This window comes from Lasioglossum baleicum, chromosome 16 (genome assembly GCF_051020765.1).
Source record: "Lasioglossum baleicum chromosome 16, iyLasBale1, whole genome shotgun sequence".
Lineage (NCBI taxonomy): Eukaryota > Metazoa > Arthropoda > Insecta > Hymenoptera > Halictidae > Lasioglossum > Lasioglossum baleicum.
In genome coordinates, this window is record NC_134944.1 from 284494 (window position 1) to 312218 (window position 27725).

Sequence of the window (27725 nt, forward strand, 5' to 3'; positions counted from 1 at the left end):
CGGAATCGCTGTTTCGCGCGCTAGATCAGTGCATTTGCATGCAAGTATGAGAAATTGGAATAGAAACTCCTTTTCGGCAAGCACGATCACAATTTATACGAGCTTATGTCAGATTCGACGATTCTTCGTTTCAGAAGTGTATTTCTGTGCGGAATCGCTGTTTCGCGCGCTAGATCAGTGCATTTCCATGCAAGTATGAGAAATTGGAATAGAAACTCCTTTTCGGCAAGCACGATCACAATTTATTCGAGCTTATATCAGATTCGACGATTCTTCGTTTCAGAATAGTATTTCTGTGCGGAATCGCTGTTTCGCGTTGCCAGATCAGTGCATTTGCATGCAAGTATGAGAAATTGGAATAGAAACTCCTTTTCGGCAAGCACGATCACAATTTATTCGATCTTATGTCAGATTCGACGATTATTCGTTTCACAAACGAATTTCTGTGCGGAATCGCTGTTTCGCGTGCTAGATCAGTGCATTTGCATGCTAATATGCGAAATTGGCACAGAAACTCCGACCCGGCAAACACGATCACGATTTATTGGAGCTTATATCAGATTCGACGATTCTTCGTTTCAGAAGTGTATTTCTGTGCGGAATCGCTGTTTCGCGCGCTAGATCAGTGCATTTGCATGCAAATATGCGAAATTGGCACGGAAACACCGATGCGGCAAGCACGATCACGATTTATTCGAGCTTATGTCAGATTCGACGATTCTTCGTTTCAGAAGCGTATTTTTGTGCGGAATCGCGGTTTCGCGTTCTAGATCAGTGCATTTGCATGCAAGTATGAGAAATTGGAATAGAAACTCCGACCCGGCAATCACGATCACGATTTATTCGAGCTTATATCAGATTCGACGATTCTTCGTTTCAGAAGTGTATTTCTGTGCGGAATCGCTGTTTCGCGCGCTAGATCAGTGCATTTGCATGCAAGTATGAGAAATTGGAATTGCTCAGGTTATGTATATTTAATATGTATATTTGAATATAAAAGAGAAGGTACAGTGTACAATATGAAACTTGGCCGCAGTGCGTGCTTTCTTTTATAAAGAAGTCTTCTAACCAAGAAGACCATAGACTCTTCTGTAGGAAGACTAGAGCAGTGAATATAACGGCCAATCCGCGGCCGTAACGTTATACCAGATGGGGAACTCTCCGCATGTCTGGTTTCCCACAGACTCCATCTGTGTCGAGATGCGCCATCTATGTTTGGATGCGTCCGCACGCCATGAACAGAGCGCACACTTCAACACTCCCACTCGCAATGTTAATGGCGAATCATCTGTTTCTAAGAAAACAAACTAATAAACAAATTATTACATAAAAAAAAACTTTGGTACTCCTTTGGTATAATTTCAGGCGTAAGCCACAGATTTGCCTTGACTTGAGCAAATCTTATACCAAATTAATCCTTATGCAGTTTGCTTCAAACTTTCTGCGTGTGAGCGGCTTTGTCAATATATCCGCCAATTGTTCGTCACTGGCAATATGTTTTATTGTTAAGAGTCCTTGTTTCATAATTTCTCGTGTATAATGAAACTTGATGTCAATGTGTTTCGTTCGTCTGTGAAACACTGGATTCTTGATCAGCTGCTCAGCTGCTGCATTGTCACAGTGCAACACTGTTGATTCACGTTGACATAGTCCCAACTCTTCTAGAATTCTGCGTGTCCATACTACTTCCTTTGTAGCATCATATGCGGCTATATATTCCGCATCTGTCGTTGAGGTTGCGACGACTCCTTGTTTGCGTGAAAACCATATTATTGGACCACAATTTAGTGTCAGTATCACGCCACTGACTGACTTTCGTGTGTCGGTGCAGGATCCGTAATCTGCGTCCGAGTATGCTACTAAGACATTTGATGTCTTCGATGTATTGAACTCGATTCCCTTATTGCACGTTCCAGCGATGTATCTCAGTACTCGTTTTGCAGCTCTCCAGTGCATCTCTGATGGATTCTCCAGGAACTGACTTAATGCACTGACTGCAAACGAGATGTCCGCTCGTGTACCAACTGCTAGATACATCAGAGAGCCAATTAACTGTCGATATGGTGCGTCAACAATTTGACCAGGATTTTCATCTTTTTCTATATTGCGTGTTAGAATTTGATGTGGGTCTCCAGGTACTTCCACTGGATTGCAGTCCTCCATTTTGAATTTCTTCAATACTACCTGTATATATGCCGATTGATGCAACTTCAATTTGCGTGCTTTTCGATCGCGTTCAATTTCGAGACCTAAATAGCATTTTGCTTCCGAGTAGGTTGTCTCAAATTCCTTCTTCATTTCGTCGAGAAACCTCTTGATCGATTGAATTGATTCACCAACGACCAGTCCATCGTCCACATACAGCGCCAGGTATAGATTTTTACTGGATGCTGCATAAATACATGCATCTTGTTGTGACGCGATCAAGCCAAATTTCTGTAGAAATTCGTTGAATCTTGCGTTCCATTGCCTCGGCGCTTGTTTTAAGCCATATAGACTTTTGCGTAACATGCAAACCTTTTTGCTTCCGTCATTAAAACCTTCAGGTTGTTCCATGAAGATGTCTTCCTTCAGATCACCGTATAGGAATGCAGTTTTGATATCAAAATGATATATTTCATAATCATTTGCACATGCAATTGACATCAGAATTCGTATCGACTCGAACCTGGCTACGGGTGAGAACGTCTCGGTATAGTCGATATTTGCTTTCTGTGAGCATCCCTTCACGACTAATCTTGCCTTATAGCGACTTATACTTCCATCCGTTTTGGTCTTAAGTCGATAAATCCATTTATTTTTAATTGCACGACGATCTGGTGGCAAATCAACTAAGTCCCAAGTTTTATTTTTCATGAGGGACCTTAATTCTTCGTTCATAGCTAGATCAGTGCATTTGCACGCTAATATGCGAAATTGGCACAAAAACTCTGATTCGGCATGCAAGATCACTATTTATTCGAGCTTATGTCAGATTCGAAGATTCTTCGTTTCAGATGTGTATTTCTGTGCGGAATTGCTGTTTCGCTTGCTAGATCAGTGCATTTGCATGCAAATATGCGAAATTGGCACAGAAACTCCGATTCGGCAAGCACAATCACGATTTGTTCGAACTTATGTCAGATTCGATGAATCTTCGTTTCACAAGTGAATTTCAGTGCGGAATCGCTGTTTCGCGCGCTAGATCAGTGCATTTGCATGAAAATATGCGAAATTGGCACAGAAAGTCCGATTCAGCAAGCACGATCACGATTTATTCGAGCTTATGTCAGATTCGATGATTCTTCGTTTCAGATGTGTATTTCTGTGCGGAATCCCTGTTTCGCGTGCTAGATCAGTGCATTTGTATGCAAATATGCGAAATTGGCACGGAAACTCCGATTCGGCAAGCACGATCACGATTTATTCGAGCTTATGTCATATTCGATGATTCTTCGTTTCAGATGTGTATTTCTGTGCGGAATCCCTGTTTCGCGTGCTAGATCAGTGCATTTGCATATGTTACGTCCCAGCCGACGGTAGCAGTCGTCTGCGACGGAGTGCTGGTTTTACCTGGAAATCTTCTATTTTCAGGAACTGCGTGCGGTACCGCCTTCCAGGATGCAACTGTGTGTGTGAAAATCAACCTCTCGGACAGGACGTATGCCGCCCCAAAGTCCAGGACCCGTCAGCCTCCGTGAGTAAAATTTCGGAAAAATTTATAAGTTCCTTTTGGCCCAGAAAAATTTGGCCAGGGGTTCCCCGGAGGCGCTGGCCAGTAATTTTTTATTACGGCACTTTTCACGCGAGCACTCCGAAAATTGTTAAAGTATGAAAGTGTCACAGAAAAATCTGGCAGCGGTTCCCCGGAGGCGCTGGCCAGTTTCAATTTAACTGTGCACTTTCACGACACTTGTCACTGTTGACGCACTAAAAACCCACAGGATCACCGTCTCGGCCTCGGAGTTGGCAGGGCTGCAATGGCCTTGAAGCCAGCTGTCCTCGATGATCACCGTTTCGGCGTCGGACTCAAGGTCGTCATCTACTGGATGGCCTTCAGGGACGATGGCGTCCTTCTCAAGGACGGCAAAAACCTGTTGAATGGCCTTGGAAAGGTCGTCCTCAAGGCCGAAGGAGTCCTGAAGGTCCTTTGCTGGAAGGACTTCCTCTCGTTCTGAATCTGCTCCGGGAGACGATGCGCGTTTCCTGTCCGCCTGGTTGACAGGTAGGAACTCTATTATATGACGCGGACAACCGTATGTCGGTACGAAATCGGAAGAATCGCACGGTATGCTTTCCGTAGTCCCCAAAATGTCGGAGTAATATACCGAAGCTGAAGTGTAATAACGGGCGATGCAATCTAACTGCGCTTTTCGACCCGCGCGACGGACACGTTTCATGGGCGATCCGGTAGGTAGGGATATTTAAAGGAATAATACACGAGTGAAAACCTCGGTAATAAAAATATAATAATAATATAACTTGCGCTCCTTCAATGACAAAACATTGTAACAGAGCCTTGGTAGGCTCGTGTCAAACGCCTGTTACCGAAGTGCATTTGGTATTTATTTAACTCTGTGAAACGAAGACTCTGCTTCGATCAAGGAAAATTCCAGAGAAGCCTTGTTAGTCTCTCGGTGTGATCCAAAATCAAAGAGCTCGTTGTTCACTAGAGTCGTTGAAAATATTAATATTCGTTAATATGACACTCGAAGGTAAAACTCTTACGAGGTAATCACTTTGATGAAACAACACTGTGTATCTAGTAAAAGCAGAGTATATTCTTCATACCAGAATTTAACAGGATAAATGATTATAATACGAGTACATTAGGATTATAATAATGTAGAGTATCGATGAAGATCGTTAAAATATAATACTTCGAGTAGGACGTGATCGTAAATGTGAATCACGGTGTGCTATGCTTAGCTAGAATCCTGTTTCGGACTTAAATTATGATTGTATGTAAAGTAATTGTACTTGGACAATTGGATAATGAGCTAGGATCACTCGGAACGTTTCACTTGAGACGCGGGTGCTCACCTGGGGGATCTAACCCCAGTGGTGGTGTCGAAACCACCGGCACAAAGGGAGACTCGTTAACTGCCCTGTCGCACGTCCAGCTACGTTGCTGGTTGATCCTGAACTGAAGCCTCGAAGATGGCCGCTCCGGCCGTCGATGGTAGGGGAGAGTGACGGTTGCCTCCTATCGTTACTGTGTCAGCAAGTGGGGACCGTTGATTCCTCCATTCCCTATCCATTCGTGCTGCCCGTTCGGTGCAGCATTATCGGCTTGTGCGGATTCTCTATCCATCCGCAATTATTGAGGTGTTGCCTCCTCCGTCCATTCGTAAGGGACGCTTCCTCCTTCATTCTCCATCCATCCGTTGGCTCGCTGATACTTGTGAGTTTTCCAAGTTCTTTTTGGGAGCAACGATAAAGGGATGGGATATGATTTATGTAAAAGGTCTGTTGGAATACGCGACATCTTCTGACACAAAAGGATAACACCGTTTAACTAGTCAGCGTCGATAATGTAGATCAATACAATGTATATACATTGATGTTCCAACGACCTTCTCATTATTGTCAAATTGTCCATGAGTAAAACACGCGTCTTTCTCTTATATCATTCGATACATATTTATGTAAACTTTTCTAACGTTCGATATATTAATATTATTAATAAAGTGATTGTTGTGAGGCATAGTTTATTCCTGCCTGTATAAAAGTCGTGTATCTATTGGGATCGCAGTGCAATTGTCGGATTCGTATTGCAACAGGTTATGGGCCCAGGCCTCTATTGAAAAAATGGCTGATGCAATGAGAGTTACAATCGAGAAATTAAATAATGATAATTATTATACATGGAAGTACAAACTCGAACTTTTGCTGATAAAGTAGAGTTGCTGGGATGTAATCGTTCAGGAAATGCCTAATCCTATAACATCTGCGTGGCGGATGAAGGACGAAAAAGCACGTGCTACGATCGGTTTACTCGTGGAGGACAATCAATTGATGCACATTAGAGAAGCAAGACATGCAAAGGATGCCTGGAATTCATTGAAAAGTTACCATGAAAAATCCACGTTATCTACGAGAGTGATTTTATTGAAAAGTATCGTGAATCAGAGGCTCGACAAGAGTGATGACATGGAAGAGCATTTAAGTACCATTATGAATAAAATAAACAAATATGCTGCTCTAGGTGAACCACTTACCACCACATTACAAATTGCCATAATACTTGGAAGTCTGCCAAATTCATATGACACCCTAGTCACTGCTCTCCAATCACGATCAGAGTATGAATTAACACTGGCATTAGTAAAAGGAAAATTAATTGACGAGTATAAGAGAAGGAAAAACTCCATTGACGAAACTCAAGGTTATAGAATTAAAAATTGTTATTTTTGCAAGGAGTCAGGGCACTTTCGCAATGAATGTACACGGTACAAGCAATGGAAAAGTAAAATGAATAAAGAAAAACAGCATGCTGGCAAAGTCGAATCGAATGATACTGACGATGAAAGGGAAGAATATCATTGTTTCATTGCACATGACAAGGAATTCGTTGAGGCATCTGTTTGGTGTATAGATTCAGGCGCTACTAGTCACATGAGCAGTGATAAAAAGTTTTTCAAAAACCTAACACAACTGAACGATGTAGTTAAGTTGGCTGATGGAAATATCAAGCGCACTCACGGTATTGGCAATGGTGAATTAAAATGCATAAAGGCCAATGGAAAAACTACATGCATTGAGGTTAGAAACGTACTCTATGTGCCCAACTTACATGGAAATTTGCTATCTGTGAGAAAACTGGTTGAGAATAGATACAACGTCAAGTTTGGGCGACAAGGATGCGACATAATGAAATCCGACATAGTTGTTGCACAAGGTGAGATGTGTGATGGGTTGTATAAATTGATACAGTGCCATAAAGCGAAGCAGGCAGTATTATCACACACCGACAAGTCTCAACATACGTGGCACCGCAAGCTGGGTCATCGCGATCTGTCAGCAATTAAATGGCTGGAGAAAGATGGATTGGCTAATGGAATAAAAATTGTGGACTGTGGAACTAGAGTTTCGTGCAGTGCGTGCGTTGAGGGGAAGATGCCAAGAAAATCTTTTCCAAAGAAATCAACTACGACAACAAACGCCGTATTGGATCTGTTACACACAGACCTCTGTGGCCCTATGCGCACGATAACTCCTGGTGGGAAAAGATATATATTGACCATAATCGACGGCTACAGTCGGTTCACAGTCATTTACCTGTTGAGGAATAAGTCTGACACAACTGAGGCAATTAAAACCTACGTTGAAATGGTGAAGACAAAATTCAATCGCACGCCCAAAGTAATCAGATCCGACAGAGGAAGAGAGTATGTGACGGGTGAATTAAAAGGTTTCCTAGACAACAACGGGATCAAGATGCAACTCACGGCGCCCTATTCGCCACAACAGAATGGGGTAGCAGAGAGAAAAAATCGATACCTAATGGAAATGGCGAGAACAATGTTGATCGATGCAAAAATGGCAAAAGAGTTCTGGGGCGAAGCAGTCCATACAGCAATATATTTGCAAAATATATTGCCCTCCAGCACTACAGGGAGAACGCCGTATGAATTATGGGAATCAAAATTACCCAATTTAAGTGACATACACATTTTTGGCTGTGATGCATATGTTCAAGTACCAAAGCAATTTCGTGGAAAGCTAGATGCCAAAGCTCAATTACTTACCTTTGTAGGATACGAACAAGGTTCTAAAGCTTATCGTCTTGTGGATAAAAATACAAGAAAAATAAAGGTAAGCAGAGATGTCGTATTCGTCAGGTTCGAGTGTTGAAATCACGTCCTCGCAATACGAGAAGGATGATGAGAATGCAGATGATAAAAAACACTACGAGAAGGATGATGAGAATGCAGATGATAAAAAACACTACAAGAAGGATGATGAGAATGCAGATGATAAAAAACAGTACGAACAAACTGATGATGGAAAACCGATCGACGATATCATCAATACTAAGAATGAGACGGATGAGACAGATGATGAAGTATTTAAGGATTCCAATCTTCAAGAACTGGCTAAAGCACAAGATGAAGGAATAAATCCACCATGAAGAACTTCACACCGACAAAAACAACCACCTGAAAGGTATGGCGAAGTAGTAAAACTATCATTTCATAAAATAGAGCCACGCACAGCAAAGGAAGCCTTGCTTCAACCCGATGGCGAAAATTGGAAAAAGGCAATGAATGAGGAAATGGAGTCGTTGTTAGCAAACGACACCTGGGATCTTGTCGATCTGCCCGAAGGAAGAAAAGTCATCGGCAGCAAATGGGTGTTCAACATGAAATGGTGTTCAAGCTGAAGCAGGACGATTCTGGAAGACCAAAATACAAGGCTCGCCTAGTCGCACAAGGTTTTTCGCAGAAATATGGGCAGGACTATGATGAGGTATTTGCTCCTGTGGTAAGGCATGTCACAATTAAAGCACTTCTCACACTAGCAGAAAAAAGAAAATATCATGTAAGGCAATATGATGCAAAGACCGCATTTTTAAACGGAAGACTGAAGGAGAACATATACATGGCACAACCCGAATTTTACATTAGTGCTGATAAAGAAGAAAAGGTATGCAGATTAAAGAGAAGCATTTACGGTCTAAAACAATCAGCAAAAGCGTGGTATGATGAACTAAACAGGGTTCTCGAAAAGGAAAATTTTTCGCAAAGCAATGCTGATCCATGCCTTTACATTATGAATGAAAAGACGAAACTATTCCTCATCATATACGTAGACGATTTTCTGCTAGTAGGAGACAACGCGTCCTTGATGAATCAAGCCGAGGAAGTGATCAAAAGATCATTCAAGATCATTGCTCTTGGTGAACCAAAGACTTTCCTGGGATTCAATGTCACGCGAGATTCTGATGGGATATTTTATCTTGACCAGCAATCGTATATAGAATCTCTTGTGAATGACACAAAATTGAAGAATGCGAAAATATCAAACATACCGATTGATTTGGGTTATGAAAAGATTAACGATGACGAAGACATTCTTGAAGATAAATTGAGATATCAAAGACTAATCGGAAGATTATTGTATTTGGGCATTCATGCACGCCCTGACATACTAACCAGCGTGTGTATTCTCAGTCAACGCAATGCAAGTCCAAGGAAATTAGATTGGAACGAAGGAATGAGAATTGTAAGGTATCTCAATGGGTCAAGCAACTTACAATTAAAACTGGGAAATAATGACGCGTCGACACGCAGCAGATTGATCATTTACTCAGATGCAAATTGGGCACAACATATCCAAAATAGAAAATTAATTAATGGATATGTTGTTCAATTATATGGGTCGACAATATCTTGGGGATGCAAAAGGCAAACCTGCATTGCATTATCCACAACCGAAGCAGAGTATATTGCCTTGGCTGAGGCATGCAAAGAGACAATTTGGATTCAAAGACTATTAATTGATATGGGTGAAGTTATAAACAATGAGGTAACAGTATATGAGGATAATCAGAGTTGTCTAAGTCTATTGGAAAATCCTAAATTGTCAAATAGGACAAAACACGTCGACACCAGGTATCACTTTATAAAAGATTTACATCACAATAATAAAATTAATTTTTTGTATTGTCCTACTAGCGAGATGGTAGCAGATATAATGACGAAACCATTGGGGCGTTTGAAATTAAGCAAACAACGCGATGCTATGGGTTTAAGATGCTCGACCAAATAAAGACTAATCCAATTCAGATGTCGAGGGGAAGTTGTAGGTTTTATCCCTACTGGTGACTGATAGGGAAGGCGACCTACGACGCGTTATTGGCCCGAAAGATTGCGATTGAATCAGTAACACTGCTGCTATGAATAATTAGTAACAATGACTTTATTAACTGTTACAACTGAAGTCTATACGTGTACACTTAGCAACGACTAAGGAAAATCAACGTGGTGTCTGTACAAGAAGCAGAGAAGGAATGCTAATGGCGCCTAGGCGGGAAAGCGCTCTAGCCAGCAGCGAAGAGTCGTCTAGAGGGGCGACTCGCTATACCGCTCGCATGCGGCTATTGCCAGGCGACACGAGCGCCGTGGCAATGCGCGGAAACGCATATTGCCCCTACACACTCCCCCCCCCCAAAGAGAAGCCGAAGCATACAAGATTTCGCTTTTTACAAGACGCTTTACAGAAGAGAAAAACTTAATCTATCGTGCGGAGTCTGCGAAGGTGACTCTCTTACGCGAGTAGGTGCGTAACGGCGCACTTGGAATCGGTTGCGCGGCAACGGATATCGGAGCTTCAAGTCCTTCATTTACAATGTGCGCAGGTTTTAAGAGTTCGATAGAAACGTTACGCGGTGAACCGTTGACTTCGATGGAATATACGCGATCTGAAATGCGCTGGAGTACTCGGTGTGGTCCCGTGTAAGGCCGTTCTAAAGGTCTACGCACGGATTTTACAAGCATGAACACATGCGAACACGACTCTAGTTCCTTGTAAACGAAAGTCTTCACGTTACGCTTATGTGCCACAGGCACCGGCTTAACGGCACGCATGTACTGTCGAAACTCTTCTAGGAACGGCTGCGGATCGGGTTTACAATCGTCCATTAGAAAGAATTCTCCTGGTAAACTCAGTGATGTTCCATATACATAATCGGCGGGAGACGCATTTGTATCGAGACGGACGTGTGTACGCAGACTTAACAATACCGCGGGTAGAACACGCGACCATTGCTGATCGGCGTGGCACACGATCGCTGCCTTCAAGACGCGATGCCAACGCTCGACCATACCGTTAGATGCGGTGTGGTACGCCGTCGTTCGTTGTCTCCGGCAGCCAACAAGCGCAAGAAGGGCTGAGAAAAGCTGCGATTCGAACTGAGAACCTTGATCGCTCGTTAAAAATGCGGGTGCGCCAAACCGCGACACCCAATTATCGAAGAAAGCACGGCCGACTGTCTGCGCGGAAATGTCGCGGAGAGGAACGGCTTCGGCCCAGCGCGAAAATCTATCAATCATAGTAAGGCAACACTGAAAACCTTCGCTGACCGGCAGCGGACCGACAAGGTCGATATGCACGTGCATAAAACGTCCGTCGGGCGCGACGAACTGCGACGGTGTCATTTTAACGTGACGGGAGATTTTCGATTGCTGGCAATCTACACACGACTTGCACTGGCGAGCAATGTCACGGTGCATGTTGGGCCAGACGCAGCGCTGTCGAATGAGTCGATCAGTTACTTTCGCGCTCGGATGAGCGGGTGAATGAAAGAACGTGAACACTCGCTCGCGCATGGAGGCGGGTATATAAAAAGTCCTTGCATTTCGCGAAAGCAGCTTCGGCTTCCGGCAGCCATTTAATTAAGCGTTTATCGCGTTTTCGCGCATCATGCATATATGCGTTTAACGGAGCTTGAGTGGCGGCGGCGTGTGGGATACAACGCCTATAAAAGTTCACCATTCCCAGAAAACGACGTAAGTCATCGATCTTGCGCGGCTTGGGAAAATTCTTAATGGCCTCAACTTTATCGGGAGTGGGTTTGAATCCCTCCGAGTTGACTAGATGACCGAAAAAAACTAGCTCAGACACACCGAAGCGGCATTTGTCTAAGTTCACACGCAGATGAAAATCACGCAGGCGCTGCAGGACGACTGTCAGATATTTCTCATGCTCTTCAGGAGAGGAAGAAGCAATGAGAATGTCATCGAGGAATGTGAAGACAAAATCCAAATCGCCTAGCGCACGGTTGATATAAAGTTGAAAAGTTTGGCCCGCATTTCGAAGTCCGAACGTCATCGCGCAATACTCGAAAAGTCCGAACGGCGTGATGACAGCGGTTTTTTGAATATCTTCGGGGGCGACGGGTATCTGATGATATGCCTTCTAGAGGTCCCTGATAGCACAGTTTGGAACTGCCAGGAATAGTCCAGAGCGTGGAGTGAATTTGGAGGGCAGTATCGTTCCAGACGCCGCTTATTGGCTGCTCGGAGCAACGGTTGGAGTACATCTAGAAAGAGTGTGGAGTTCATGCCAGCGGGCTTCCAGAAATACGCATAGATGTAACAAAGTCCGCCGTCCACCGCCGTCACAGCATCTAGAGGGCAGCTTCTTCCGTCCAAATGGAAGGCAGCTCGTGGAGTCTGTGTGGAGCGGCGGATGCCGTTATACAGGGCAGCACCGTCGGTGAGGTTATGTCAGTAATGTTGGTAATGTCGGTGAAATGAATTTCTACATATTGTACAAATATGTAGCAGTCTTCCTTTTTACCGACAATTCCAAATACCGATTCTGAATGAAAACGAAATAATAAACCCGATATAAAAAAATATTAAATTTTATTTATTTCTATTATATCTATATTATTTTTCCTAGACTGCGGATCTTTGTGCAAAATAAAAATTGTCTGCATTAATCGCAAGAGAGATGGAAACTATATGTACAAATTGAATGTTACGTTCTTCCCCCCTCGCCGTAATTTTCTTTACAGTTACATTAAGAGTAAACCTACACATAAATCAATAAACTAGTAATAAATTAATTATCCCCTACTACGTACAGTTACACGAATTAATATTCGGACGATCTAAAAAAGATGATAACTTTTTTAATATTGTACTATACGATTCGAACTTTTTGGGGAGCTAGAGCAGTTAGTTTACTACATCATGTGAAAAGAAATTTTTTCAAAAATTGCATTTGGTCGGAATTGCAGAGAAAATACTAAAAGTTACATTTTACAACTTTTTCGCGCGGGTCTATATTGAAAATTTAAAAAGTACGTTTTGTAGGCCTGCGTAAATAATGTGCACTGTGAAAGTTTCATCGAAATCGGTTGATGCGGGAAAAAACGAAAGGGCTTGAAAGATGTAAGAATTCTTCGATGTAGGCTGAAAATCTGCGATTTTTACCATCTTTAAACGTTTGTAGCTCATTGCAACGTCAACCGATTTTGACGAAATTTTCAAAATATGTTTAGTCGACACAGATCTACAAAGCGTATTTTTCAATTTTTCAATATGGGCCCACATAAAAAAGTTGTAAAATGCAACTCTTAGTACTTTTTCATACAATTCCGATGAATTGCAATTTTTAAAAAAATTTCTTTTCACATCCTGTAGTAAACTAATTGCTCTAGCTCCCCAAAAAAGTTCAAATCGTTTAGTACAATATTAAAAAAGTTCTCGTCTTTTTTAGAACGTCCGAATATTAATTCGAGTAATTGCAGTTCCAGTATAGCCTTTTTCCAGGATTGCAAGGGTGCGGGATTCGCCTCTTCTCATCTCTCGATAATAATACAAACACGGGGTTTCTCACTAGTTAGAAACGCTAGATAAAAGATCGATCTAGGGCCCCATCTCCCTCAAAGGTCCTATTTTCCGTTTACGAGGCGAAATTTACATTAGTCGTCACCGTAATTTGCATTATTCGGAAGCATACAAGCTATTTTCATAGCTACATGCTGCCGAATAATGCCAATTACGCCTCGTAAACGAAAAAATAGAACTTTTGAGGCAGATAGTGTCCTAGATCGATCTTTTATCTAGCGTTTTTGACTATTGAAAAACCCCGTGTTTGTATTATTATCGAGAGATGAGAATAAGAGGCGAATCCCGCACCCTTGCAATCCTGAAAACGAGTCTACTTCCTTTTAATAAACTAAAGCAAGGATTTGAAACCAAGGAGTATGTTCGGTTGCAGGTAGCTACGGTATAAAGTTTAGTACCTTAACGGTATAAAAGGTCCAAATACATCTGGCTACATCGGCTGTGCTTCTTTCGGCTGGCTAAAAATCACTTTGTTGGGAGGTACATCTGGAAGGTCTTTAGCTGAATGTTTTATGACGGCCTCGCCTGTGAATTCGGACTCGCGCTTGTTCCTTCGCGCGGACGGTTTTACGACGGAACATTAAGTGGCCTGTAGTTCCTTTTTCATTTGGAAAAACCTAAGCATTCGAAAAACCGAAAGAATACCGGTATTATTTCGGTTTCGGTAGAAAATTGATTGTGCCGTTATTCGAAGACTTTGAATAAATCCAGTATCCACAGTCCAAATTCTATCTTGAGATTAGTCTTTTTTTAATCGGAAGAACGCCACACGAAGCAGCTAGCGTCATTTACATGAAACAATTACGAAAAATAAACAAGGTCTGCAATTAACTTGTTAGTGGTTTCATGCCGATATGTCTGGCTGGCCGACGCGCGTCGGGTTACCTGGCCGTGTTTATTGCACCACTTGGCCACGGTGACCGAAGTCTTCGCCGCCCTGGCAGAAAATTATTCGAAGCTACACCGTTTCGATAGTTTCCAGATGGCTGGAAAACCCCAAGGTTTGGTTGCCACATCTGCGGTCTTGCCGAATCCCAGGGTCCGCTTCAAGCACTAGCTTAAAAGTTCCGTTCACCCCCAAATGGGACTCTCACCAACATGTTCAGTCGCGTTTTTAACACTTTTTAATGGGTTGTTAACATTTTTTTTCTTATTAGGAATTTATTTTAGTTAGTGATCATATTCATCGATAAAAAAAGATGAGTATACGGTACTATTTATATTGAGTCCTACAAAATATTGCAATTAGAATTACGATTTCAATTATGTCTACTTGTTTTTTGAATACAGTAGAGACTCCCGTATCCGTACCCCCATTATCCGAATACATACCCTAATATAAGGACGTCCTATTGTCCGTATGTTCTGTTATCGCCGCGTCGCTCGCTGTGCCGGGATTCAAATGCGCGCCGTCTCCAGATTCCGACTTTTCGCCTCATGCTTCCGAAACTTCGGCAACGTGAAAATCGAGGGAACGCGTCGATCAGTCGAGCAGGTAGTTCACACAGACAGAGTAGAGGTACGCTTGTGTGTAGCGCGCAAGCAATTGAACAGGCACTCAGACGGGCTGAGTTTTCACGTTACCGAAGTTTCGAAAGCATGAGGCGAAAAGTCAGAATCTGGAGACGGCGCACAGTGTGACCTTTCGTCCAAATCGGAGACAAAATCGAAGAACTTTTGATAGAAATAAGGTAGAGCGATGAAATTTTTTAAAAATTAAAGCTAAAACATTACAGAATATGGGAAAAATAGGGAGATTATGGTAAGAACGTTTTTTAACGTTGAGCAAATTCGTTAAACTTGCACAATTTCGAGAAAATTGTGGTTTTTCCAATACCACGCGCGGAAAATTTTTTTTAAATTTTTGCTATATATCATTTCCCGTAGATTTTTTCACGCCGATTTCATATCTGGTCTCAAAATTTGTCTACGACCTCAGGATATTGCAAAATCGATTTCTTTAAATTCTACATGTTTAACGAATTTTCTCGGTTAAAAAACGTTCGTACCATAACTTCCCTATTTTTCCCATATTCTGCAAAGTTTCAGCTTTCATTTAAAAAAAATTTCATCGCTCTACCTCATTTCTATCGAAAGTTCTTTGATTTTGAATCGAGTCTGGTCCAAATTTTCCACTGTGCGCCGACGCGACGAAATCTCTCCGTATTTAATCATTGTTTAAACATGTTTAATCAATCATAATGTATTAATATTGGATATCACTGTATTCGGGAAAGTCTACAGAATCTTTTGCCAGAAAGAACAATTCAATATCTTGTATAATAACATCACAATATTTGTTTGAAGTTGAAAAATATGTTTTTTTCAAAGCCTTGTTCCTGAAAAACTGTGCGTATAGGAAAAAAATTGAAAACAGATTCGGAATCAGCGCGAAAAACTCTATGAGAAGGACCCTTCAGTAATTGGGGAACATAAAAAAAGTTGAAATTTGTTGGACAGTGTAATTCTACTCCATTCAATAAAAATAGATCAGTTAATGAAGCCTCGTTTCATTTAATTCATACATGTTAAGAAAGACACGCTAAAAATATGTGTATAAAGAAATGGAATTTCTAATGTTTCATAAACAGAAATTTTGTACGCAGTTCGCACGGTCTGGGATAGATACGGGCCTGAGCTGTCTCGAGGATAAAGGCCGTTACGGAGAACGAGACGTGCGGCCGGTGAAAGGAGGCGGCCTGAAAAGTCTCATCCGTGCCGACCACTGAGTTGACAATTTCAGAATTTCCAAGAACAGCAAGAAAAGAAATTCGAACCGTTTCACGATATCTAAATTGCTTTCGCTGCTTTATACCAGGGTACGCGACGAAGTAATAAAACGTCGATAAAACTGGGCAATTACTTTGACCGTCGCGAGGGCCAATAAGTCCTGGGTAGTTACCAAAACAACTCTGGATTTTCTGCACGAAATTACCTGAACCTTTTCCCAGAATGTTCGTTTGACAAGCAAATTTTCACATAATCATCTATTTCATTTCCAAAGTACAGTACCAGGACCTCGACGAACCGGCTTGATCGAGAGACAAACAGCCCGGACAAATTAAGGCCCGATGGATAATTGAGACCCGAGGGAAACCACGTCTTACCCTGCCATAGTCCGGCCACTCTAAGCGACCGTGATTATCCTTACGAGCACCGTCGCGTCGGTTCTTCCACGCCATAATTAATCCTCCGGCAACCCTCCCTCTCTTCCCAGTTTTCCCCGAAATTCTATACTCTATACAATTGTACTTGCAGCTTGCAGTTATTCCTTCTGACGCGATAACGGTAACGTTAGCGTATCTGCTTTATAATATTTGTCATTGTTGTAATATCCTGCAATTTCTACCATCTTTAACCCTTAGCACTCCAGTGGTGACTCGAAATCACCACTAAAAATTGCTGTCCCATTATGCAAAATATTGTTTACATTGTTAAACATGTTGGTAGCTAATCAATTACTAAACCTTTAATTATTGTATGAGGTATTACAATCAATTTCATATCCATCAAATGAAAAGAATCGTATAGAACGAAATTATTCTACCTAGAACGAGATGTTTCATTTTGGAGTTAAAACAGCTCCGAAATTAAAACAGCTGCAAATGGTTAATTGTTATAACTATCTTTTAAATTTTCAATATAGGCCCCACATAAAAAAGTTGTGAAATGCAACATTTAGTACCTATTTTCTCTACAATTCCGGCCAACTGCAATTTCTGGAAAAATATCTTTAGGGTGACGGGTAATTCAGTGTCTATGATGTTTCGCGTGGTTAACAGACAACGATATAGATATTTATTAAAACAATAACACGTAACAATAACAAAACAAAACAAGATGTAATAATAATAACAATAACGAGAAAACTAGATTATAAACGTTAATGACTATCGAGTACTAACAAAGTACAGAGATATAAATTAACGTAGCGCGGGCAACTCTAGAGCGATGCGTTCTCAACGAGTGCCACAAGCTTTTTTTCCACTGGTAAAAATCCTTTTTGGTGGGAGGATTAGCAACGTGAGAAAGACCGTTAAAATAAGGGGAGGAATTCTCCGTTCCTCAAGAGTAAGGAGAAAGTTTCCTTCCCCAAAACAATTCAAAGTCGTCGCTGCCAAGGACATTGCAACGGTTGAGTCAGGGTTCTGGTAATCAGTGTGCCCAGATTCCACGTTTTTTTTCGCGCATGCGCGACTTTTCAGCCTCAATAAAGTACGCTTCGCGAGGAAATGTGGCATCTTGAGCGCCATGCCGAATGGAACTGATTATGAAAAACGAATGAATGACAAGTGTATTTGTATATATATTCGTATATACGTATGAAATATTGAAATATAATATATATATATATTCAGATAATAATATAATTCCGACTTATTCTATTGTATTTAGAGGATGGGGAAGAGGAAAGGAGTGCTAAAATAATTAAGCAAGATAAATAATAAACAACAAAATATTTTATTTGGCAAATTCAATACACGACTTCTTCAGCGGCAATATTAAGTGGACACGCTTAAAAATCGCATAACTTTTTAGAAATTGGTCCAAAGGACTTGAATTTCTTTAAGATGTTAGACCGACTAGTTCGCTAGAGAATAAGTAAACTAAAATTTATTACGATTGCAATTGGTAGGAATTATACAAAATTTTAAAATATGATGTTTTGCCAACTTTTTTGTCTGAGCCTGTAACGATAATTTAAAAAATGTGTTTTATAGATTTCGGTAACTTATATGCATACTGAAAATTTCATCGAAATCGGTCAACATTGCAATGAGCTACATACGTTTAAAGATGAGAGCTTAAGAGTGAAAGTCGTAGATTTTCAGCCTTGCCAGGGCATTTCGCCCTAACGTGATCATGTTTAAACGTTTGTAGCTCATTGCAATGTTGACCGATTTCGATGAAATTTTCAGTATGCATATAAGTTACCGAAATCTATAAAACACATTTTTTAAATGATCGTTACAGGCCCAGATAAAAAAGTTGGCAAAACATTATATTTTAAAATTTTGTATAATTCCTACCAATTGCAATCGTAATAAATTTTAGTTTACTTATTCTCTAGCGAACTAGTCGGTCTAACATCTTAAAAAAATTCAAGTCCTTTGGACCAATTTCTAAAAAGTTATGCGATTTTTAAGCGTGTCCACTTATTATCGCCGCTGACTGTAGCTGCCTCAGGGCTCTGCTACATCATCGCATCGGCCGCAACATAGCTACGTTACTGGTTTGACGCGCATGCGCGAAAAAAACGTGGAATCTGGGCACACCGCTGGTAATCGTCACTTTTACGACCGAACCCTCAACGCAACCGTCCACAGCGCGCACTTGAGAAGGATGAAATTTCCGCGTCCGGAAAGTCCCTCTTTCCAACGCGCCATGTCCACTACATATCTTTTCACATCGTGCAGTAAACTAATTTCTCCAACTTCTCACGAAAAGTCAAAATCCATATAGTCCAACATTAAAAAAGTTACAGTTACTCGAATTAATACAACCCCTGGCAGAAAGTTTCCGATCCGGAGGCATTGATACGGATTTTACAGAAAACTATTACTTTATGGAGTTGAAACTGATGGGAAATTAAAAGGGGCTTATTAAAGAATGAAGAACAACAAATTAACATAAGCTTCCATTTATTATAACAAAGAAACGAGAAAATAAACAAAATGTTACACGGAAAAAAGTTAATAGACCCATTAATAGATCTGCTGGAAGAAAGTTTCCCATTTGATTTACAGTCTCCGCAACACCAAATTTCTTCAACAATTACTGTTTGATGATTCTTATAGAGTTTTTTGCGCTGATTCCGAATCTGCCCTTAATTTTTCTCCTAGATACAAATTTCGGATCACGAATAATAGATACAAAATTTGTAATTAGTTACTCGAAGATATAGATACACAGGGGACCACCTGTAGCGGTATTTTCGAATACCTCGAAACCATTCTGCACTTCGCAATCATAACTTAAATTGTGTTTCTTTTTTTTCAATTACAGAAAGTGGACAGCGAAAGTCGACAGCGCGAACTGCATCAATTCTTTAAGTTGAAAATAAATGTAGACAATTAAAAAATGTTTTTGGTTAAACTTTTCATTAAAACTCGAAGCAATAAGTATTTACCGAACAAAACGATTATAGATGCGGGATTCGATTCGGGGCCAGAAGATTCCCAGCCGTATATATGTACTTGTTTTGTTAACGACTACCCAACCTCTAAAAAATTATAAAAAAATTAAGAACGGTTGCTTCAATAATATACAAGTACTGAATTCTTATAAAACTGGAGTCTCTAACACTTCAATACAAAACATGCATTTTCTTGGAATTTTTGGAGGTTTTCAATTTTTTAAAACATGTTTCCGTAATCCGAAAAATCTGAAAAAATACACATTAATAATCAGGATGAGACACAACTAACGTAATAATATAAATGTGGTCAACTGAAGACTTTGATGTATGTATATACATAAAATCGGCAATTTTATGTTTTCCGATTTGTTTAAAAATCGATTTTGCAACCAAAAATTTTGAAAAAAATCTCAGTAGTGTATGCTATTCGGTAGAATATTCATGAATTTTTTCATAATTTTCTGTTGAACATGACGTGACTAAAAACAAATTTGGTTGGATACTTCTGACCATCTTTTCCGGCTATACCTTAAGAATCAACGAAAACATTATTTAAAAAATACAAAATATATTTCTTTTTACATCGTTAAAACCGATTTTTCAAAAAAAATTAGGCCTAATTTCTCTTCGATATCTCTTTTAGATCAAAAGTTATAGCAAAATGTGCGTCGCGCCGCGTGCTGTGCCCGAGATTCAAATGCGCGCCGTCTCCAGATTCCGACTTTTCGCCTCATGCTTCCGAAACTTCGGCAACGTGAAAATCGAAGGAACGCGTCGGCGTCGATCAGTCGAGCAGGTAGCAGCAGGTAGTCACACGGACATGGTAGAGGTACGTTTGTTGTGTAGCGCGCGTGCAATCGAACATGCACCAACACGGGCAAGCGCGGTCGACACCGCTCACGGATACGACGATACGTCAGGGAAGGGGAAACTGCCGTTCAGTTTTCAGCAGTTTTCAGTTATTCTCTCAACTCTCAACCAGTGATGCCAGAATCGGGGACGCGAGGACGCTTCCCCTCCAGCACAGGTTCCCCCTCTCTGACGGACCGTCCTCGCCGTAGCTTCTGCTGCGCACGCGCTACACACGAACGTACTTCTACTCTGCCCGTGTGAGTGCATGCTCGATTGCACGCGCGCTACACAACAAGCATACCTCTACCATGTCCGTGTCACTACCTGCTCGACCGAACGCGTCGGCGACGCGTTCCTTCGATTTTCACCAATTTTCATGTTGCCGAAGTTTCGGAAGCACGAGTCGGAAAGTCGGGATCTGGAGACGGCGCGCATTTGATTCCCGGGACGGCGCGGCGCGGCGCGGTGCACATTTTGCTATAACTTTTGATCTAAAAAAGATATCGAAGCGAAATTTGGACTAAATTTTTTTTTAAAAAACCGGGTTTAATGGTTCATCCTAAAATATGTTTTGTATTTCTTAAAAAATTTTTCTCGTTGATCTTTAAAGTTAAGGTAGTCCAGAAGGCCCCCAACACAAATTGATTTTTAGTCGAACCATGCTCAATAAACAATTACGAAAAAATTTATAAATATTCCACTTAATAGCACACATGATTGAGATTTTTTTCAGATTTTTCAGATTATGCAGACATGTTTAAAAAAATTGAAAATCTCGAAACATTCGAAGAAAATGCATATTTCGTATTGAACTTTTCGAGATACCAGTTTTATAAAAATTCATTAGTCCGATATTATTGAAACAATTGTCCTTAATTTTTCTCTGAATTTTTTATAAATTGTATCGTTAAAAAATCAAAATCAATTTTTTCGATACTTCTTTGTTGATGTATTATGTAATACTGAATATTTTTATAATCAGAAAAATAATGTACAGACTTGATAATGCAATATAAAATATTTTATTTACGTTATATTTCAATATACATATGTGCATCACTCCTAACAATTTTGGTAATCACATAATTATTGTAACGACATTTTACATATATCAGGTCGTTAAGTATGAAACTAGACAAATAAAACACAAATTTCAAACACATTTGTCAAGTTTCATACACATCCGGTTACGAAAATCGATTTTAAATGGTCCCTGCCTTTCTGTAACATATATAACAAAAAAAAAAAAATTAGTTAAAGTCATGATTGCAAAGTATAGAATAAAATATTAATGTATAACTTTATAGTATAGTTTATACTTATCTTTTCTTTGAAGTCATTCTCTTGAATCTGCTAATATTGATTTTACGTTGTCCAGAAAGTCCACTCAGGCTGACACACACGCGATTTTGAATGGGCCACTGCCTTTCTATAGCATAAAAAACACATAGTTAAAGGTATAATTATACAAAGTACAGAATGAAATATTAATGTAATCATACACTTATCTTTTTCCTTTCAAGTCATTCTTGAATCTGCTAATATTGATTTTACGTTACCGCGATTTTAAATGGTCCTCTGCCTTTCTACAACATAAAAAAACACATAGTCAAAGGTATAATTACAAAGTACTTACAGAATGAAATATTAATGTAACGATACACTTCTCTTTTCTTTGAAGTCATTCTTGAATCTGCTAATATTGATTTTACGTTATCGCGATTTTCAATGGTCCTCTGCCTTTCTACAACATAAAAAAACACATAGTTAAAGTTATAATTACAAAGTACTTACAGAATGAAATATTAATGTAACGATACACTTCTCTTTTCTTTGAAGTCATTCTTGAATCTGCTAATATTGATTTTACGTTATCGCGATTTTCAATGGTCCTCTGCCTTTCTACAACATAAAAAAACACATAGTTAAAGTTATAATTACAAAGTACTTACAGAATGAAATATTAATGTAACGATACACTTCTCTTTTCTTTGAAGTCATTCTTGAATCTGCTAATATTGATTTTACGTTACCGCGATTTTAAATGGTCCTCTGTCTTTCTACAACATAAAAAAAACACATAGTTAAAGTTATAATTACAAAGTACTTACAGAATGAAATATTAATGTAACGATACACTTCGCTTTTCTTTGAAGTCATTCTTGAATCTGCTATTTCATTACCGCTGACACCCACGCGTTGCTATATTCAAAGAAAAAGTAGACATAATTAAAATCGTAATTCTAATTGCAATCTTGTAGGACTCAATATAAATAGTAACGTATACTTATCCTTTTTTATCGATGAATATGGTCACTCACTAAAATAAATTCCTAATAAGATAAAAAAATGTTAAAAACCCATTAAAGAGTATTAAAAACGCGACAAAGAAACTGTAGGCTGTTTACTATAATAATAACAATAATAATAATAATAATAGTATTTTATTTCCCATTTCGGGGTACAAACACGGACCTCCGCTCGGCTTACAAACTTCACCTTCCTTATCGCTTCATTCTTAACTTAAATTTACACTTAAACACGAGAGAGAGAGAGCACACCGTTCCCTCATTCCTCACACATTCTTCTTCACTCATTCAGGCACTCTGGACCCCCGGTTCCGCTGCTCATCCTTTCTCTCATCTCTTCCACTCTCTTCATCCATACTGTTGGCTGTTTACTATATGAACTAAGCTATCGAACGATTAACGAAGAAAACACGACCTCACTAGTTCGAAAACGAGTGCAAAGTTAATTGATTATAACTTTGCGAGGGCGATGAATTTTCATATAAATGCTTTCCCGACATAAGGGATAAATGTCTGTCATCGACAACTGTATTTGAAATTTGTGTTTTATTTGTCTAGTTTCATACTTAACGACCTGATATATGTAAAATGTCGTTACAATAATTATGTGATTACCAAAATTGTTAGGAGTGATGCACATATGTATATTGAAATATAACGTAAATAAAATATTTTATATTGCATTATCAAGTCTGTACATTATTTTTCTGATTATAAAAATATTCAGTATTACATAATACATCAACAAAGAAGTATCGAAAAAATTGATTTTGATTTTTTAACGATACAATTTATAAAAAATTCAGAGAAAAATTAAGGACAATTGTTTCAATAATATCGGACTAATGAATTTTTATAAAACTGGTATCTCGAAAAGTTCAATACGAAATATGCATTTTCTTCGAATGTTTCGAGATTTTCAATTTTTTTAAACATGTCTGCATAATCTGAAAAATCTGAAAAAAATCTCAATCATGTGTGCTATTAAGTGGAATATTTATAAATTTTTTCGTAATTGTTTATTGAGCATGGTTCGACTAAAAATCAATTTGTGTTGGGGGCCTTCTGGACTACCTTAACTTTAAAGATCAACGAGAAAAATTTTTTAAGAAATACAAAACATATTTTAGGATGAACCATTAAACCCGGTTTTTTAAAAAAAAATTTAGTCCAAATTTCGCTTCGATATCTTTTTTAGATCAAAAGTTATAGCAAAATGTGCACCGCGCCGCGCCGCGCCGTCCCGGGAATCAAATGCGCGCCGTCTCCAGATCCCGACTTTCCGACTCGTGCTTCCGAAACTTCGGCAACATGAAAATTGGTGAAAATCGAAGGAACGCGTCGCCGACGCGTTCGGTCGAGCAGGTAGTGACACGGACATGGTAGAGGTATGCTTGTTGTGTAGCGCGCGTGCAATCGAGCATGCACTCACACGGGCAGAGTAGAAGTACGTTCGTGTGTAGCGCGTGCGCAGCAGAAGTTACGGCTAGGACGGTCCGTCAGAGAGGGGGAACCTGTGCTGGAGGGGAAGCGTCCTCGCGTCCCCGATTCTGGCATCACTGCTCTCCAGTGATGCCAGAATCATGGGTCGTGGGTTTTTTCCTCTCCGCTCGCTCAGCCGACTCGACCCCCCACTCTGACGCACCGTCGTCGCCAGGTTGCTTCTACTGCGCACGCGCTACACGAACGTATCTCTACTCTGTCCGTGTGAGTGCCTGTTTGATTGCACGCGCGCTACACACACCAGCGTACCTCTACTCTGTCCGTGTGCACTGCTTGTGCGCTTGCGCCAGCCACAATCTATTTTTATCACTTTCCATCCACATCCACGCCTGCTTGACGGAAACGAAACTGATTCTGAAATTCGGCCGTCGAGCCGTCGCGTCGAGCGTATCAATCGCAATCTGGAGCTAGCCTTCGAGTCCCCGCGTGCAGCGAGTTTTATTTTTATTTTTCATTACTTTTTTAATTACATTTTTTAACCTTCCAAAAAATTTAAATATATATTATATGTATATTCGTAAGTTTGAACCCTTTATCTCAACCAGGAGGGTAGTGAAAGGGTAAAAACTAATTATTGGTTTTTCCCACATTTTCCCTATTTAATGGTATACTTAAAAATTCTAGAAAAATTCTACAAAATTGTAGATATTATTCCTTATGATTGTGAATTTTTTCAGATTTTTTGCAAATAGTAAGTATGAAAAATCGTATAGCCGGATATAAGATGGTCAAAAGTGCTCATCCAAATTAATTTTTAATCACACCATGTTCAATAAAAAATTACGAAAAAATTCATGAACATTCTGCCTAATAGCATACACGCGATTGAGACCAATTTCAAACTTTTTGGTTGTAAATAGCCAATGGGTATAGCCGGATAAGATAGTCAAAAATGCCCTTTATCGACGTGCCATTCGATAGAACACCAAGAAAAAACATACTGTGCAAAATTTCAACCCTGTATCTCGATCGGGAGGGTAGTTATATATCGGGTAAAATCGAAAAGTCAGTTTTTGGCCTATTTTCCCTAGTTAATGACGTTTAGAAATTCTGAAAAAAATCTGACACATGTCAAGAACCCAAATACATACTTTGCAATTAGTTTCAGATTTTTAAAAGGGAAATCCTGCTTGTAAAAAATCAAAAACCTCAAAAAAATCGAAAATATGCAGATTTCACATGGAAGTTCTAGAGTGTCCACATTTGTATTTTTACAGTAGCAGTATATTGTTATAAGTATTGTTCATGAATTTTTTCAGATTTTTCGGTTTGGTGCGCTGTTGTTAAAAAAAATAAAAGCCGATTTTTTCGACGTTTTTTCCGCGAAGAACTAAGCTAACCTTAAAATTGTTACGTTCTATTTATTCTGTAAGTCTATCAGGCTCTGATAAACCTTGAGCATTCTACAGGAGCAATTAAAAAATGAAATCAACTTAATTAATATTTCTACAGTATAGACATTACATCTAGAAATATAAATCACGTTTCCAACAATTCAGTTGGCTCAGCGCGTTAGGCGTTCATACCTAGGAAAGATCATCAAGATTTTCATCGACTAGATAAAAAAAAATGCTGGTGGCTCTCACCAAATGACACTCCCATGTGAGAGCTACTCGAGCGGAAAATTATAGTGCCCAACATCACACTAGGGCCACTTAAATGACTTGAGAGATCTACATGTAAAACTCAACATCATCATATTGTACCGTGGCACGATAGCTACCTAATATTATATGTATACAATATGTACATATATATCGTTGTTAGTAATAAGTTAGTCCCTAAGTAGTACTTAAGCAAACATCCTATACCAAAGACTGTTAAGGGGGTTTTTTTTAAATAAAACTTTTTCCCCATTCTCCCTTCCATTATCCGTTAAGGCGCCTCAGCTTACAAGTAATCCAACCGTTACACAGTTCCTATTTATTCTTCCACCGTCCAAAGATTTGTCAAGCACCGAGATTCGCACGCGAGCGAACAATCAGCTTAACATAGCAATACTGTGTGGAGATTTTTATTATGTTTGTTGACTCCTGTTAACTCTGATTGTACTAATATATTCAATAAACATGTTTAAAAAAAAAAAGCGCGTTAAGCGTTCGACTGTTGATCTGCTTATACTAGGTTCGCTCCCGGCATAGGTATACATTTTTTTTACTTGATTAATTCTTTTTTTTTATGTCTGACTATATAATAATCAATGGTGTGTTTGTAGATTTCTTTTAGAAGCAATATCTACATATTCAAAAAAAATATTTTAAGGTGAAATTCGCAAAAAAATTATAATGCATACATAGCTTGTGCGGATCTTAATTATCTCAGTTTCTTTTTATCGTGTTTTCTGTAAAGCATATTTTATTTTATCGATGAATTGAAAGATTTATTTATGTTGAAAATTGGAGGAACTTCTGGCAGTACTCGACATTTTCAGCAGTAATTCCATTTATGTGTCTTCGAGTTTTAAATACTTTGTTATAGAGAAAAGAAAGAAATCCAAGTTGTAGAAATGGCTCTATTGTTGTTTACTTCTTTTGAGGCATTCAATTTGGTACCTCGTCTCTTATGCGGAACAGCAATTGTTGTGTATGTACCACTCAGGGTTGCTAATGAAATATTTCACAGTGAAAGCAGATGTTCCGATACTTGTCAATAAACTAACGGATCTATAAAAGCATATTTAGAATGACAAACTTTTGATGTTTCATTAACTTTTACCTTTGTTCACCTTTATACGTTTACATTTTCTTTTCTTTACTCGCCTTACGACTCTGTTAGACACAACTACTATATTTGGTGTATTTTACCTTAAAATACTTTTTAAATTTCTTAATATTGCTTTTAAAAGAATTCTACAAAAATATCCTTGACTAGTGTGAAGTTAGATATAAAAAAAGAAGAGAATTGAGATGAAATAAAAAAAATACACCTACGACGGGCGCGAACCTAGCATAGGCCGGTCCACAATCGAACGCCTAACGCGCTGAGCCAACTTTTTTTTTTTTTTTTTTTTAAAGAGCGTTTATTGTAAATGTTGTTTATTGCGCCCGTTTATTGTGCCTGAATAAAATATGTAATTACAATAGGTACATGAAACTTTTTACGCACAAAAGTTTGACGTAGTGTGAAAATTAGGAGATTAAACTAAAGGCCCGTAGGGACGGGCTCGCGCGGTTTAGCATTGTACGTTTTATTGCACTTAATGCAGGTGTGTCGGCTTAGTCTAAGAGGTTTTCTTATATTATTGTATAGTTCGAAGTGTACAGAAAGGCACGGTGGAAAAACTGTACATTTGATCGATGTTTTGAGTTTTGTCGGAGTTTTCTGGGTGTCAACCCGTTAATGGTTTTATTTTTATTGGAGTGCTTGGCCCTGAGAAATCTGAATCAAAAGCGCTGGGAGTGTGTCTTAGAGTTAACTTAAACTTATGTATAACTGAGCATTACAATTTTTTTTTTTTTTTTTTATATATTATATGTGTGTAATGTGTTTGAGTTATGTTGATGGGACGAGCCACCAGTATCTTTTAGTGTTTTTCCTGTGGTCGTTTTCTGTATCGAATTCTGTTAGTTTATATAGAAA

The 27725-nt window shown here is 39.3% G+C and overlaps 1 protein-coding gene across 1 annotated transcript; it reads left to right on the forward strand.

The window, feature by feature from the left end:
- Positions 1-2560: 2560 nt before the first annotated feature.
- On the forward strand, positions 2561-4963 carry LOC143216920 (uncharacterized). The gene is made up of 4 exons (XM_076440502.1): positions 2561-2580; positions 2650-2678; positions 3444-3676; positions 3924-4963. The coding sequence occupies exons 1-4, from the start codon at positions 2561-2563 to the stop codon at positions 4155-4157; spliced, it is 516 nt and encodes a 171-aa protein (XP_076296617.1). The 3' UTR covers positions 4158-4963.
- Positions 4964-27725: the final 22762 nt, after the last annotated feature.

Bases quoted from the DNA above. Each gene is read 5' to 3' on its own strand.
- LOC143216920 (XM_076440502.1), top strand. From the start codon at position 2,561: ATGTCTTCCTTCAGATCACC. The intron at 2,679-3,443 runs GTGAGAACGTCT...TCTTCGTTTCAG, and splicing joins CGACTCGAACCTGGCTACGG to ATGTGTATTTCTGTGCGGAA. The intron at 3,677-3,923 runs GTGAGTAAAATT...AAAAACCCACAG, and splicing joins TCCAGGACCCGTCAGCCTCC to GATCACCGTCTCGGCCTCGG.